Source organism: Cricetulus griseus, chromosome 5, assembly GCF_003668045.3.
Source record: "Cricetulus griseus strain 17A/GY chromosome 5, alternate assembly CriGri-PICRH-1.0, whole genome shotgun sequence".
In the NCBI taxonomy this organism is placed as follows: domain Eukaryota; kingdom Metazoa; phylum Chordata; class Mammalia; order Rodentia; family Cricetidae; genus Cricetulus; species Cricetulus griseus.
The window spans coordinates 19,180,845-19,197,388 of NC_048598.1; the positions used below are offsets into that span (position 1 = coordinate 19,180,845).

The window sequence follows — 16,544 nt, forward strand, 5'->3', positions numbered from 1 at the left end:
CCTTATTTTCCTTATTTCAAGCTTTAAAGGATATCTAGTATATAAAAATAATGTATTTATTCATTGCACACTAGATACCCAAATTATTGTGGCTTGAATCATGATCTTAGCTTCTCTTTGTTCACATTTCTCGAAGGATAGTCCCAAGTGACAATAAGAAGCACAATTAGATGTGTTTCCTGAAACAGCACTCTATGGGGACTACAGAACCCTCCAAGAGAGAAACTGTTTGGAGAGAAGCCAATACACATCGCCACCTGGGGCTAAAGTTGCCAAAGGAAGCTCCTGGTATCACTGGGACACATCACTACTCTCAGAACAGGAGCTTCTGAGACAGACCTCTAGTCTTACTCACCCAGAGAAGTCTTCTGAGAGCTGCCTATGTCATGACTACCAAAAGGCAGGACTCGGTCCCACTGTGATCTTCTTCATGTGAGTGAATACTCTCCTTTTCTTCCCCGGCACTGCCTGCTCTCATTCATGCCCTGGCTCACAGCAAATCTGGCGGTGGGAAGTGTAGTGCTGCTTAAAGGCTGCTCCTTGGGCTAGCCAAGTCTGATGCGCAAGCCTGTGCTGCACTCTATTCTCCCTCCAGTGCTCAGCATGTTGGTAACATGAAAAAGAAGCCTGCTCCACTCAGGGAAGGGATCTGCCTAGGATACAATGGCTGGGAGGGGGGGGAATGTTTAGATCCAATCAATTTATATTGAGTAAGATACTTGATCTGTACTTATTAAATACAATTGTCCCACAGTGTCCGTAGAGTAACCATTGTGTGAAAAACTAATGCTGAATTATAACACAGCAAATCTGTTCTCTAGTTCTGCCTTGGTTTGACTTTAAAAACGTTACCTCTGTTGGCCTTTCTTGCCTAATCTACGAAACATTCACAGATCCTTCCACCTCTACCATACGTTTTAATAGACAATGCGTTTGTGCTTGTTTTTGTTTTTTGTTTGTTTGTTTTCCGAGACAGGGTTTCTCTGGGTATCAGCCCAGGCTGTCCTGGAACTAGCTCTTGTACACCAGGCTGGCCTTGAACTCACAGAGATCTGCCTGTCTGCCTCCCGAGTGCTGGGATTAAAGGCGTGCATCACCACAGCACGGCTGTATTTGTGGTTGTCTAAATGTATTTTCTTAGGTATAAGGTTAGGATGAATGAATACATGGTGCATGTATATCCAAACTATATGTGAATATATGTCATTCATTACATAAAAGCACAATGTACTGGCAGTGTGGTAAATGTGTAAGACACAGTTTGAGTGATATATATATATATATATATATATATATATATATATATATATTCATGTGTTCTTATTCCATGTACTTAGACATATAGCTTGTGTTATTTGGAATGTGTGTTATGTGTACATGCTTTTGTCTAATTCAGTACATAATTTTCTAAAGTGTCATTACAGCATAAATCAGAGATTCTATTATGTGTGTGTTCCCAATAGGTGAGAAGAAAAGCCATATCACTTGCATCTAAAGAGGCATGGTGGAAGGAATCATCAGAATTATCAGGACTATCATTCCGAATGGCACAGGACAATGTCACCTGCTGGAAGGGCTTTGTCTTCCTGGGCTTCTCTAGCTTCGGGGAGCTTCAACTTCTGCTGTTTGTCTTGTTCCTCTCTTTGTATCTTGTCACCATCACTAGCAATGTCTTCATCATCATAGTGATCAGGCTGGATAGCCATCTGCACACACCCATGTATCTCTTCCTTTCCTTCCTGTCTTTCTCTGAGACCTGTTACACACTGGGAATCATCCCGAGGATGCTCTCTGGCCTGGTTATGGGGGGACAGGCTATCTCCTTTCTGGGATGTGCTACCCAGATGTTTTTCTCTGCTTCATGGGCTTGTACCAACTGCTTCCTCCTGTCTGTCATGGGCTTTGACAGGTATGTGGCCATTTGTGCACCACTGCACTATGCCAGCCGTATGAATCCCACCCTCTGTGCCCAGTTAGTTGGCACCTCCTTTTTGAGCGGATACCTTTTTGGACTAGGAATGACACTAGTCATTTTTCGCCTCTCATTCTGTAGCTCCCATGAAATCCAGCACTTTTTCTGTGACACACCTCCAGTGCTAAGCCTCGCCTGTGGGGATACAAGACTAAGTGAGCTGGGAATCCTCATCCTCAGCCTGCTGGTCCTCTTGGTCTCCTTCTTCTTAATTAGTGTCTCCTATGCCTACATTCTCGTAGCAATCCTGAGAATCCCCTCTGCAGAGGGGCGAAGGAAAGCTTTCTCTACTTGCGCCTCACATCTCACAGTGGTTGTCATTCACTATGGCTGTGCCTCCTTCATGTACTTGAGGCCCAAAGCTAGCTACTCTCTAGAGAGGGATCAGCTTATTGCTGTCACCTACACTGTGGCAACCCCTCTCCTCAATCCCATTGTTTATAGTCTAAGGAATAGGGCTGTGCAATCAGCGCTGAGAAATGCTTTCCGAGGGAGTTTACTCCGTAAAGGGTGAAGTCTGCCCAAAGACACTCTCCTTTGTGTAAGCAGGTTCTGGACCAGGCTCAATTCAATGGCCACATAACCCCAAATTTTGCCAAAACTGCTGCATCCCAAAGGCCACACCCCTCCTCTGCTTTTCCTCCTAGGATACCTGAAAGGATAAGACTGGATTTCCTGCTCTGGTCACCTGGCTCAATACACAGTGCGTTCAAAAATCTTAATATTCACCTTTAATCCCATAGATGCCATTCCCAATTATCAAAACTCAACAAGAAGTAGGAATTTTCTTAATTCACTAATTTCCCAGCAGAGCTAAACAAGATGAGGAAAGTTCAGAGTGTTTAAGTTCAAGGCTAGGATGTCAGGATCCAGGTACATTGTTGAGAATTGTAACATGATTAGACAATGAGAATATTTGACCAGTAACATTCATCTAATGTCTGAAACTTGGCATGTAACAGTCTGGTAGATGCCAGACAGACAGAAGCCCTGCTGCTGCATTTGTTTCTCATTCCTCAACCTAGCTATCATCTTTCTGACTTTGTTGTAGAACTATTTATTTTGCCTGCTCCACCTTCCACCTATAGTGTTCTATATATGTTCTGCTGGGTGTTGTTAGGGATAAATGAAAGTGCCCTGGCAGGAGTGTGAACACAAGCTCCTCAACCAGCTGTGATAAGTTGGGTAAGTCACTTAGCATTTTCACCTTCAATGTCCTCATTTGTAAAATAGTTATCATCCCCCACTTTTGTGTTGGTGACTAAACATGTTATATTTAGATCAAGAATTGATCAATATACTCGAGTCATAATCATTTTTAAATAAATGTAACCTGCTGCTCTTAATAATGTAGCATGGAGAGGGAATGTTGACTTTTAGTTCATGGAAAGGTTACTCTAGGTGAGGACCAGTGAAGGCTTCATGCCTAAGGTAGCACATGACTTTGTTCCTAAAGAATGGCTGGGACATTTCCTCAACTGACTGGGACCTTCAGAGAAGTTGACAGAATAACAGAAGCTGGGGAATGTAACACTGTGGGTTTGTAACAGAGCTGACTGGGTTGTTAGAGAGGATGAAAACTTCCCCAGATAAGTGTGTTAGCAGTGGTCATCAGTTGAACACCTAACTTCATATCAATTTGAGGCAGGGCCAAGCTCCTCCCCCTGCACCAAGGCTGGGCCAGGCATCCCGGCATGGGAAACAGATTCCAAAAAGCCAGGGGCAGATCCTGACCCATGGCTAGGGGCCCCACAAACAGACCAGGCTACACAACTGTCACCCAAATATGGAAGGCCTCTGTTGGTCCCATGCAGGCTCTCCCTATGTCAGTCTAGATTCCACGGCTCCCACTGGCTCAGATCAGTTGTCTCTACTCTTTGCCCTGTCATGATCTTGACCCCCTCTCTTGCTCATACATTCTCTCTTCCCTCTCTTCAACTAGACTCCTGGAGCTCAGCCCAGTGCTTGTATTTTAACTGACTCCTGTGATAGGATTCTTTCCCCCAAAGACTGAGAAGGGGTTATTTTCTACTCAAGTGAAAGAACTGAGACTTAATATTGTAATTAAGGGACAATATTCATGGGTGAGGGACTCTTTATGCGAAACATTAACAGTTTTACATAAGGAAAAACATTATCTAAGAAATGTATCTGTCCTGAAAATACCCGCAATACCATATCCTCTTAGATTTTCTCCTTAATTCATAAATTATGAACACTTTCTCTGACACTTAAAATAAGATAGAAATTAATAAACACAAGCATCATTTGCATCCTATGAAAATTTAAGAGAGTATTCGAGGAGTTAGAAAGGAAGAGGTACCAGAATTGTGTCTTTCTGAGAGTAGAAGCATCCACTCTAACAATGAAATATGAAAACAGGAAAGAAGTTTTCTGTTATCTTTGTGTGGTTCTTCTTCACAGAAAAAGATAAAGTGACACACACTTTTATTTTCAAATTGTAAGAATTTGAACATACTCCAAAGCTTCAAACTGAAAATCACCTTGAATTACTACTTGATTATTGTCCTTCACAGTATAATTAACTACTTTTATTTAGTAATAATATGGTTCCCCAAATGCAGAAGCACAATTTTAGTTAAATTTCCCCTTTAAAAAGAAACATTTCTATGATCAGAATGAAGAAAAATCTTAAAGGTGTTCAGAATACATACAAACACACACATTCAAACCTTAGCAAGCTAGTTAAAGGCTAAGTATATTCAAATAATCCTATACCTGTCTGTCCTCTCTCTGCAACATCCCCAGAAACTTGATAAAAATTTTATATTTTGCAATAAATGTAAAACACACACACACACACAGACACACAGACACACACACACACACACACACACACACACACACACACACACACACACAGAGCGTCATCTTTTCTTCTTCCACACTTGTCTGTGCTTCTTATCCCTCAACATTTCCTGCAACACCATGATCTACGATCCAAAAGAATGTGGTTATCAATTGCCAAAGAATGTATTGGTGAAGCCAACATAGTCGTAGCCAGCAGGTTGACTTCGACCCCGTGGGTCCATATATTGTTGCATATGTATGGTGCAGAATGACACTTGTTCTGGGGTTAGAGCCTGAAAAGAATGGGAAGAGAAAGACACAGTTACAGAAATCCAACACTAGCTGTTTCTGTGTGTTCACTACCTGTCTGAAACACAGGAGGTAGACAGTCTTCATGAGAAACAGCCTTGTTCCTATCACTCCTCTCTCTTGTAAATTCATGACTTCCAGTGAATGAAAATGTTTCAAATTTCTACCCAAGTCTTTTTTTTTCACATCCACTTCTTTGAGATTTTGAGACAAAAATGAAGAAATGGTTTATTATGGCATTTCAAACACAATTTGATTTTGTTGATCTTGCCCTCCCTCATTCTTTTCCCCCACCTTCCTGACTTCCCTGTACCCTTCCAGTCCCGGTAGTCCTCTATTCATTTTACATGTCCCATGGGTCTGTCAGTCCCCACTTGTACTTCAAACGCTCTTTTCCCCTCTTGTGGTTCCCTTTGTAGTTCCTTGGACTATACCTACTCAAACCCACCTCTGTCCATGCGTACTGACACCATCTAGGGTTCCAGTGTGAGATAATTCAGCATTAGCCTTTCTGAGTCCTGATTGCCACACTAAATACAATAATTTCTAGGTTCTTCAATTTTCCTGCAGGCTTCATATTTTTCTTATGACCCAATAAATTCCATATATATATTTATGAAGATAGATAATGGAAAAAGGTGATATATATGTGATATATAATATATATCCATATATATCATATATTTCATTATTTAGTTAATAGTTCATGGACATCTGGAACTTAAAACTTTGTATTTCCTAAATTTGGCTTATTAAGTAGAAATGACATCAATTATTGAAAAATTCATTGCAAGTTTTGAACTGATTGTAATAGTCAGTAGATAACCTTTAGAAGTTTTTTGAGTTGGAGTGAGGTAAATGACTTAACTGTAACAGTGATACCTTGTGAAACAGAAGGTCTGAGGCAATACAGTGGGTATTTGGGTGGCTGCTTATGGAGGAAACAGACAATGCTATAGTGTCAGCACAGAAGCAACAGCAATGGGAATCTCACCTGTTTCATGTCCTCCTTGGTAATATAGGCCTTGCCTTCTGCCAGGGCTTGGAATCCACTTTCTATGTCGTCACTGGTCTTGATGTTCTCTGACTCCTTGTCAATCAGGAATGATGTGTAGTCCTCTAGAGAGACGTAGCCTTTCCTATCAGGGAAACAGAGCAGGAGCTGAGCCTTCTCAAGACAAGGAAAGTGTATTCCTTCAATCCTGTGTAATATCTCAGGACAGAGAATCCTCTGTAGTTCTCTTTCAGGTAATCTCTCTGATATGTGGGTGTTCTGCACTCTGACCCCTATCATCCTCTTCTAGACAAACACTCAGTTCTGAGATCCCAGAAGAGTCTACATGGGTCAAAGCCATGTTTTGTTTTTCCTTTTGAATATCCTATCATTTCAAGTCCTTTGTCTGCTTCTATCTTTAGAATCAGAAAGAATTACTTCCTTACTGTAACTTGGCTCTGTCAAGTCCTACAAGCATGCAAGACTCCACCATATACTGTGCCCTTTGAATTATGAATTTCTTCTGAAGAGCTCACAGAAAAGAGAGGATTCCTCTCTCAAGTTCCTCCTTCAGAAACAGCTGAAATTTACAGGCTAAACATAAAACACAAGTTGAGAAAACTGTAGAGCTTGGGACTAAGTTGGCACAAATACCATTTACTTCTGAACCAATCTCAAAAACAAATAAAGCTTCTCAGTTGTCTTATTGACCTATTTTCAAGTTAGTTAATTTTGTATTTCATGGACCATTTCACTCTATATTCATCTCCACTAAAGCCCCAACCCTTGACCTCTTCCTCTTACCTCCCTGGATCCACAGCATTCAGGAATTTCTCAAACTTGGGTTCAGGTTCACCTTCCTCTACCATAGGCAGGTAGTAATTGAGTCCTCTTAGGCAGGACCGGAACTCTTTATGAGTCAAACGCCCTGTCAGATTCTCATCAAAGTGTCTAAAGAACAAAAACATTTCTTCAGGCTCAAGAAAGCTCCATGTTGAAACAGAACAGATCAGGTCCCATTGTATTCACTAGATCTTTAATGCATGCCATAAGATTGCTGGAACACAGAGTAGAGAATCCATCCATAGCCCTGTGTGTTTTGTTAAACCCATCAAAGGGAGGACTAACACAAAGCACTGAATATTCTTCTCTCGAGTTTTGCCCTCAGAAAGAGCTGAAATTCACAGAGCAAAGGTAATCACTCATTGAATGATGTTTTAAAGACACATTTTGTTTTTAAATCCAGGATCTCACAGATTATTAAAATTAGATATTAAAATCCAATTGTGATGCTAATTCACATACCTAAACTAGATCTTTACTGAGGATAATCAACACACCTAGACTACTTCTTCACTGAAAATACCATCAAGATACATAGAGGGGGAAGTTATTATTTGTAAACTTACTCTGAACTTTCTAAAAGACAAGGAACTAGTCAACTATGAACTTATACTTACTTATATGTGGTGCTAAACTCTTTCAGTGTCTCTTCACTCACACCTATGGTGTCCCTGGAAGGAAAATTATGAGTTAACTCTGTAAATAAAACAGGGAATGTCAAGAGACTATGTTACCAAAGGTTGAGAGATTCACACAAATAATGTATTATTTGAGCTATCTAGTTCAGAGGTGGACAACTTATGCTCCAGGAGTCAAATTCAGCTTCCTATTTTTTTTAACAGCCCATGTGTCAAGAATGCTTTCAACATTTCTTTGTAGTTGAAAACAATCAAAGCAAAATTATTATATGAAGCATGAAAAATATGTGAAATTTAAATTTCAATGGCTGTAAATAAAGTTTTATTGGAACACAGCCATGTTCATTCAGTTATGAATTTTCTTTGGCTGCTTGCCAGTATATTAGCAAAATTGAAAAGCTCCAACAGAAATTTAATGGTTTGAAGAGACTTAATTATTTATAATGAGGTAATTTACAGAAGATGATTGTCAATTTCTAAAGTACAAAAATACAACAACTATTGAGACAGAAAGCTACTGTGATAGGTTTAATTTATCTAGGAAAGATTAATTTCTTCACTTATGCTCTGTTAGTCCCTAATTTGAACCCCAGTTCTAGATATTATATTTTCAACAGAATTTTATGAAAGAGAATGGTTTCTGAAAGATCACACAATGTTAAAGGAATCCTGAAACCTGGATGAAGGACTCATGTGTCTAGGAAGAGGATGGTACACACACAGGGAGGGATAACCTCTTATTTCATAGTAGACCCTGGTATAAAGAGAAATAGCCCAGTTGTGGAGCAGAAAATAGAGAATATTGGTAGGTAAGTGTAGTATCTCTGAAGCACCCATTTATCAGGTGTCCTAAATCCAGCCTAGTTAAGCTACAACATGTAACACCACGGCCCCTCTCCATGCCCCAGGTTTAACCATCATTACTTAGCCTGGATCTGTTGCTCCAGATTGTGTTGCATTCGCATCCCCAGCTGGTGCAGCTGATCCCACTGCTGGGCCAGTCCAATGGTGCTGTATTTGATGTCAAGGATCAGAGCCTCTTCCATGTTGTCCCCCAGGTCTTCGATCTTAGTCAGATGTCGCTTCATTGCCTGTATCTCTTTTTGCTTCCTCTGGAAAAAGAGAAGAGAGGCGGTCAGTCAAACCACGAGTTACAAGCTAAAAGGTAAGGAAGAAGAGGCTGAACTAACTAATTTGTTCACTTTCAAAGGTCCTCTTATTCTCTATGAAATAAGGACAACTCAGGAAAACTACTTCACTTCCACAGTCACCCTTTTGTAAAACAGTAGGAAGTTTATGAGAAATGATGTCTGTCACCCTGGAACTCAGACACCACCAGCTCTGGTCATTGCACTGGGTATTATCTCCATCATTCACTGGGGCTGAGCCCTCTGGCTCATCTAATGCCTTTAGTGTGTCCACTTGCTGAACTACTCCTTCATCAGAGATGATGGGATGCTGTTGCCATTTAAGCAGGTTATATAAAAAATTTCTACATTTTCCCAAAGCATTCCAATAAGGGGAAACTGTTCACCAAGTAGTCAAAGGACAAGGTGGCTCTGAGGGTTGGGTGAAAATATTATTATTCTTCTCTCATTAGGAAAAAGTTATATTTAGCTATTTTTTAATCCTGCAAAGAGGCAATAAAGCATAGAAGACAGAGAAATACTCTTCTAACTCACTGCCTCCCTCAGTTGACAGGAGAAGATTTACGTTCAGTTATATCATCTGGCTGCATCAAATAACAGAAATGTACTGATGCTCCAGGTTATAGGCTAGGAACATATACATCTGTTCTTTTATTTAAGAGCATCAGCCATCTTTAAGTAGATCAGTTGTATTGTTGCAGAAATTGACACACAAAGATTTAATTAAACTGAGGCCCATATCAATAATGTGGCGGTCTGTAGTTAAAAAATGCAACTTGACATCAGAGTAGGACTACAACCTTGGTTTCTCGACCTTCAGTAACTGCTACCTAAAATATCACCAGGTTGCTTCTGTGTGTTTTTTCCTGTGCTTTTTAAAATTCAAGCAGTGTCTTCAGTGAGTGAACAAACATTACTCACTTTATTTGCTTCGAGTTGGGATTCCAAAGTTCCTGTTTCCTTGAGCAATGATCTAATTAAGAATCAAAAGCAAACATTCTTTGTTATAACAGAAATCCATATTTCACAGACCCATTAGCTCAAAGCCTCTGCAGTTCATTGTTTCTGTTTCTTTCAAGTTATGTAGATTCCATAAAATAAAGTTTCATGAAGCCAAATTTTAATAAACAAGCATTCTATCTGTCAATCTTTTTAGATAGATGAAAAGGAAATTAAAGCCAATCCTAGCTCCCCTGTATCTAGAAGAAGGTGTCACATGTCTTTCTTAGTTCTACTCTCAAATTTAGTCGTCCCTTGGTATCCATGGGGGTGTCTGTGGATACATAGTGGCTGTTGCAGTTACAAAATGGAAATGTGGCATGCAGTATGTGCACATAATCTATATTGCTTGTAATATCCAATACAGTTTAAATAGTTGTTAGATACTTGAAAGAGAATGATAACAAAAATAATGTTTATATATTCTGTAAGGATACAGTTTTTCTGAATATTTTCAGTCCATAGTTGGTTGAACATATAGATACAGTTCTCATTGGATATGAAGGTTTTATTCTATATATTTAAGACTTGTGAGAGAAGTACCACCTACTGTGCATGCAGGAGTTAGGAGGAAATAACCTTTTTTTTTTCTTGCCCCACATCTTTAATTAAGAACTATTAGATTACGGCGGGATAGTATACCTCAGCCCCAAAGTTTCCTTAGCTAAGTATTCCAGGACATTACAAGCAAACAAAGATAATTACAGGAAATACTGACCCATCCAGAAAATAAGCCCTGGACATGATGGACCGGAGCAGGAATCATGAGAGAAAAAAAGAAAACATATGTTAGCACAAATAATGATTCCATTTCTTCATGTTGATGACACATTTTAAGTCTGTTTTGGTCACAAAATAGGAATCTATACATCCACATGCTGCTTCCAAAACCTCTGGTACTCTGGGAAACTCAGAGACTTCTTGAAGCCCCTCTCTTCGGGACAAGGAGCACTCATAGCAATCAGTATGCTAAGTATCCTGCAAACACTACAGGGTAATATAAAGGAACCAAAGCCAGGGGCAAAGGAGGGTGCATTGATCACATGGTCTCAGCCAGTTGTACATCTTTAGATAAGATGCATTTTTCTTCTTCTTTAGTGTACAAGCATTAATTATGGATTATCTAGCCAACAGTAAACCTCGAAATATCGCATTAGTGGCTTACCTAATGGGCATAATCTTCATACATTGACCATTTATTCTAACATATTACACATTTTTATGAATCCTCTTTTCCAGGTCATTTACTCAGAAGATGTCCTATACATTATCTTCACATACATCTTGCACATAATAAATGAAATTAGGCTCTATTATACTACTCCATTCTCATTATGGCTTTAGTTGGCTGGAGACATAATAGCTTTGTATTGGGTACTCACAGTAGGTTCTGTGTTTTGGTCATGTCAATAAATACATATGTGACCTTGAGAAAGAAAATTTATCTACTTGAATTTTCCACACTTGAAAGCAGAGGTAATAAGTTACACTCTGCACTTTTCAAGGTTGCTCTGACAGTTAAGAACTATAATGGTTCTTGAAGTACCTTGTAAAGTGCAATGCGCCATGCAGTCACAGAACTATTGTTTTGAAGTGTGAGTTTACACAATAGAAGGGGAAGTGTGAATATCAAGAAGAAAATAAAAAGGGTGGGTGAGAATAATGGGCACAACATGGAATTGTGGAAGTAATTAAATCCAAATATAAATCAGAGTCAAAATACGGTGATGGGGGCAGAGTAGATAATACCTCCTTCTGCCACTTACGCCATTCTTATTAAAAACAGCATATGCGGGGGTCTCGGTTTGAAGAAAGCACAGCATACCTGGTCTCCTGGATCCATTGAAGGAAGGCACTGGCACTCTGTTCAAATTCCTGACACATTTCAAAGTTCTTAATCTGCCTAGCTTCTTCTTTCTTTAACTCCTGCTCCCGCTCCTTCAAAACAACAAAGAGCCGAGCTGATTCATGTGGAAGGACTTCGTTTATCATAAAAGAAGTATTTTGTAGGTATAGGTGCACATCTCTATTCCAAAGCTAACCTTCTTCCACAGGTAGACATTCATGTGCCTATCCATCTATCATCTATCTGTCTGTCTGTCTATCTATCATCCATCTATATCTCATCTTCTATTGCTTCCTTCAATAATTTTTCAATTTCCCATAAACCACAAGACAACAAACCACAAGAGACACCTACTCTGACACATATATACATGCTTTCCAATTTTCCTTAGATAATTTTGGTTCTTGACTTCAGCCACAGCCTAGTTAATGACAACATTCCCCTTTTCCCCTAACACCTCCAACTTTTACATGGTTTCACTGGTCATGCTTCCTATAGCAGAAGATGTTGGGTTGCCGCACTCCCCCAAGATACCTTGATGATGTCAGGCAGGTGCTTCCAGATCCTTCCCAGCACCTCCACTGTTAACCAGGTATAAGGACTGCATGGCTCATTTAAGGCTTTAATCTGCTGGTCTAGCTCCAATAAATGGTTGAAGTCTTCTTGAGCCCCAGATAGAGAAGCTAAGAAAGCCTCGTGTTCCTTCTGCAGTTGCCTGATCTCATTCAGGGAGACACAGTGCACAGGCTCTGATAAGTCCTCCTCAGCATTCTCACACCAGTTATTGAAGGCTGAAGCTTTGTGTGCAAATTCCATGAATAGCTCCTCAGCCTGCCAAGAAAAGACACCCTCATTGCTTCTGATAACGTCCCATAGGAGAAGAGAATATTCGGGATAAAAACAGTGTCTTCAAATATTTGCAGAGCAGCAATCTGAGCTGTTGAGACTAAAATTAGCAGAGGTGCTATGATTGGGTGGGATGAACGTAAGTTAGAGGAACTGCTGGGGTTTAGCCTTTTCTCACTGTGTGCAATTCCTTAAGCTCCCCACCATCTACAGATGAAGAGAGTGACTGGCTCACAACGTTCTTTCACCTCCATTACACTAAGGGTGGAAATGGCAGTTTTCAATCACATCATTTCTTATTTGGAAGTCTGGACTGCAGTCCTACCTGACACAGGAAACACTCTTAAACAAGTGTTAAACAAGGATCTAAGAAAATGGCTGATATAAACCAAGCATCTGTGTTCTGTCCTTTACCCACTCCCTTTCTCCCCTTCAGCGTTTGCAGATGGCCTACCATTACAATTCTTTGACTACACTAAGTCACTTTCCTACCTTCCTTTCTCAACCTTCTTGTGAGCTCATCGGAGACCTCACTGAAGCTTAACACGTCACAGAGTAAACCCGTCTTCTACACATTGACCCGCACCCTGTGCATGAACTACATGCTCCTACCCTGCTATTCAGAGCTACCCATGTATTCAGAGGACTCTGAGCTTACATGACTGGGAGAAAGAAAAATCATAGCAGTTCCAAACAAGAGATAAGGAATGTTTCAGGATCAAAATGCACCACAGGTTTTTAATGCAATGGATTGAATTGTCCACATGATTTGTCTAAGCAATTAGGAAGATGAATTTTCTTACTTTCCAATTAAAACTGGTTAGAAGAAAATTCATCTAAATAGAGAGGGTGACTATCCTGCACTAATTTCAGTAATCCATATGCTAAAATAAATCAACACAAAGAAAAATGAACAAGATGGACACACAATTTATAGACCACTTCATGTTATATTAAGAGGTTATGGATTGACAGACTCTGAAGACCCCCTATGGAAGGCCTCACCCTCCCTGGGGAGCAGAAAGGGTGTGGGATAGATAGGGGTTTAGTTGGGGGGTGGTGGTAGGGGAGGAGGGGAGGGAGAGGGAACTGGGATTGACATGTAAAACAATATTGTTTCTAATTCAAATAAACAATGGAAAAAAGTATTATAGATTGATTGAATATAATAAAAATTTAAAACAAATGTTTTTCTATTTAAAATTATGGAAAACAGAGTAAGAAAGTTAAGTAACTTTCTATGGTGAATGTGTATATGCATAGAAAGCTGCCACTATGATTGCTTTATTTTTTCACTTAAGAATTATTTCTGCTGTGCCTATATCCTTTAATAGATTGTAAATTAACTACAGGCTGAGATGCTGTGTGTTTTCCTAACTCCCTGCCTTAAATTATTGTCAAGCACAGTTGTTCTCTCATCTAGAGATAATACCAACACTGAAAATTCTGCTTCAATTCTTCTGTGGTGCTGAAGATAAAACCCAGGACCTTGTGCATTCTAGGCTAGTGTCCTGCCACTGACTTCCACACTGGGATATATTGCCAGTCTTTAATGTAAAGTCTTCTACAAAATCTTGTTATGCAGTCCAGTCTGGCCTAGAACTCTTGATCTTTTTGCTTTTGCCTGAGTCAGAAATTTTGGATTTTTGGCACGCACAACCACATTCAGCTTTGTTGTTGTTGTTGTTGTTGTTGTTATTGATATGCTTTATGATTGTCATGTAGTACGTCTCAGAAGCTACCATTGGAAAGAGTACTTTAGTCTCCGAGATCTACACAGACTACTGCATTTCTGGATCCATTATGTCATTTAATAGTAAGACTCAGAAAAGCAGAAGGGGATGAAAATATCTTCCTGTCTCATGAAAGGGTGGCACAAGGTTTAAGGGTAAGTAACACACTCAAGGATGCCCTCCTAGTAAAGGAGATTAACTGAGAACATGATTTACAGTTACTTTTCCAGTGACCCTTTTATCTGCTTTAAAGAAATGTACAGAACCAACCGGTGCCAGTTCAGAGTTTTGGTACAAATGCTTTCCACTCTGGTTCTATCCGCCTCTTTCAATCACTGTATGTAGCCGGCTTTCATCCTAAGTCAAGTATAAAATTTCTTAACCCATTGAAAGCAAAACAGAAAGACCTTCTATCCATTCTAAGAAAATGCATTCCTTTTTGCTCAATGAAAATGTTTTGTTGATCTTTTTCTCTGTCCTGAAATGCCTGTAAAATTTACAAATTGGGTTTCTGGTTACTGTGTCTGAATTCTCTGGCTAATAACCAGATAATTGAAGCCCTATCATACTCCACTGCATTTCATTTTCATGTCACTCTGTTTTTTCCCCCTCCCTACTTCCTTACCTTCTGCAGAGGCAGCTGCTTCTCTAGCAGCTTCTGCCTGTGAGCTGCAGAGGCCTCCAGAAGTTGCTCCCAGCGCTTCAGCAAGGCTGCATGCCGCTCCTCAATGGCTTTGCTTTGGCTGTGCTCAGCAGCCACCAGCTGATTCTTCAGATCGGTGATTTCAGAAAGTCGTTCTTGCTCAAAGCTCCGAAGACTGGCATCCAGTGTGTCCTTAGATGATCAAAGAGAAGCAATGAACAGGCACAGTGAAGTGTCCAAAGGATCACTCATGCCGGTGCCCAAACAGACTTTTATCATGATGGTTAATGACAATTGCTAGTGATAGGATATGTTTAAAAGGATGGTAGAATATTATCAGAGCTGGGCGTTGGTGGCTCATGCTTTTAATCCCAGCACTCGGGAGGCAGAGGCAAGTGGATGTCTGTGAGTTCAAGACCAGCCTGGTCTACAAGAGCTAGTTCTAGGACAGCCTCCCAAGCCACAGAAAAAAACCCAAAATGTCTCGAACCTGCCCCCCCAAAATAAGAATATTTTCTGAGGAGAAGAAATATAATTTAGAGATTTGAATATACACCTGAATTTGGAATTATGGTTAAGTACTAGTGCTGTATATTTTATAGATCATATACCAGGAATAAAATTGCTAAGGGGATGGAACATGATATGATATCTCAAATGTTTATAATTACAATGAAATCCTGCTTATAACACACATACTTTCTAAGATTTTGTTAAATTGTTACACTCCACTTTAATTAAAGGCAATTCACTGTTAGGGGCCATGGATATGCAAGCTTACAAATGCTCTGTACATGCTGGTTATAGAGATTAAATTTTTGCAGAAATGTTAATATCAAAGTCACAAATTTCAGGAACACTGTCAGCTTTAACAAAGCGGCTTGCGTTAGGACAGTTCTATCATCATCCTCCTCCTCCTCTTCTTGTCCCTCCATCTTTAAATACAAATTCTCACTATGTAGCACTTTCGGCCTAGAGCTCACTATACAGATCAGGCTGGCCTTAAAGTCATAGAGATGTGCCTTCATCTGCCTGCCACCACCTGTTTCTGCCTCTGCCGCTTGCTGGGATTAAAGCCCAGCACATTAGACTAATTCTCTTTTTGAGAACAATTAAAATTTTGATTTTATCTATTTTATTACTTATATGTGTGGTGTTTTATCTGCATGTATGCCTGTGGAGACCTGAGGAAGACATTGGGTCATTTTGAATTGGAATTTCAGACAGTTGTTCCCGCCATGTGGGTGCTTGCAGTCAAACCCTGGCACTCTGGAAGGAGAGTCAGTACTCTTAACTGCTGAGCCATCTCTCCAGAACTTCTGAGAACAAATTTAAAATTATCAAAACGTTTATTGTTTGAATGGAGCCAGAAAGCAACTGAAGTAGCTACAAATGCAGGGCCTGCAATGCCTGGAAGGAAGAGTATTGCAGTGACGAATATTCCCTCTGTCTGTCCCTTCTAAGAATAAGATGAGCAGGGTAGGACATTCACAGGAAGGCACCGCTGAGCCTTTGGCAATCACATCCAGTTCAAAGGGCAGGAATAGCCACTCTGGGGAATTGGGACATCCAGTTTTGCAGATGCTATAGAAAGAGAACTGCAGAATTATAGAGTCACTATTCTTCTGTATTTTAATTTCAAGGCACTTTAGATTGCAAAAATGAGCAGGTAGTGTCCTTGGAGTTAAGCAGAAATAGTTCAAAGAGCCCCAGATGCTAGGCATGCTTCCTTGTGGTGTCAATGAGCTGACTTGAGGACCTA

General features: G+C 40.0%; 2 protein-coding genes across 2 annotated transcripts in view; one reads left to right on the forward strand and one right to left on the reverse strand.

Moving 5' to 3' along the window:
• The first annotated feature begins 1,544 nt into the window (after positions 1 to 1,544).
• LOC100750377 (olfactory receptor 10Z1) lies at positions 1,545 to 2,486 on the forward strand. The gene has a single exon (XM_027418910.2). The coding sequence runs from the start codon at positions 1,545 to 1,547 to the stop codon at positions 2,484 to 2,486; it is 942 nt and encodes a 313-aa protein (XP_027274711.1).
• Positions 2,487 to 3,845: 1,359 nt separating this feature from the next.
• LOC100771374 (spectrin alpha chain, erythrocytic 1) overlaps positions 3,846 to 16,544 on the reverse strand; it is a 70,092-nt gene continuing 57,393 nt past the window's right edge. Inside the window, exons 43-52 of the mRNA XM_035445668.1 lie at positions 14,765 to 14,974; positions 12,095 to 12,391; positions 11,540 to 11,652; positions 10,433 to 10,450; positions 9,637 to 9,688; positions 8,492 to 8,679; positions 7,547 to 7,600; positions 6,891 to 7,037; positions 6,087 to 6,231; positions 3,846 to 5,076 (exon numbers count right to left, since the gene is read on the reverse strand). Coding sequence (XP_035301559.1) covers positions 4,951 to 5,076; positions 6,087 to 6,231; positions 6,891 to 7,037; positions 7,547 to 7,600; positions 8,492 to 8,679; positions 9,637 to 9,688; positions 10,433 to 10,450; positions 11,540 to 11,652; positions 12,095 to 12,391; positions 14,765 to 14,974 — 1,350 coding nt within the window. The 3' untranslated portion in view covers positions 3,846 to 4,950. The remainder of the gene's footprint in view (positions 5,077 to 6,086; positions 6,232 to 6,890; positions 7,038 to 7,546; positions 7,601 to 8,491; positions 8,680 to 9,636; positions 9,689 to 10,432; positions 10,451 to 11,539; positions 11,653 to 12,094; positions 12,392 to 14,764; positions 14,975 to 16,544) is intronic.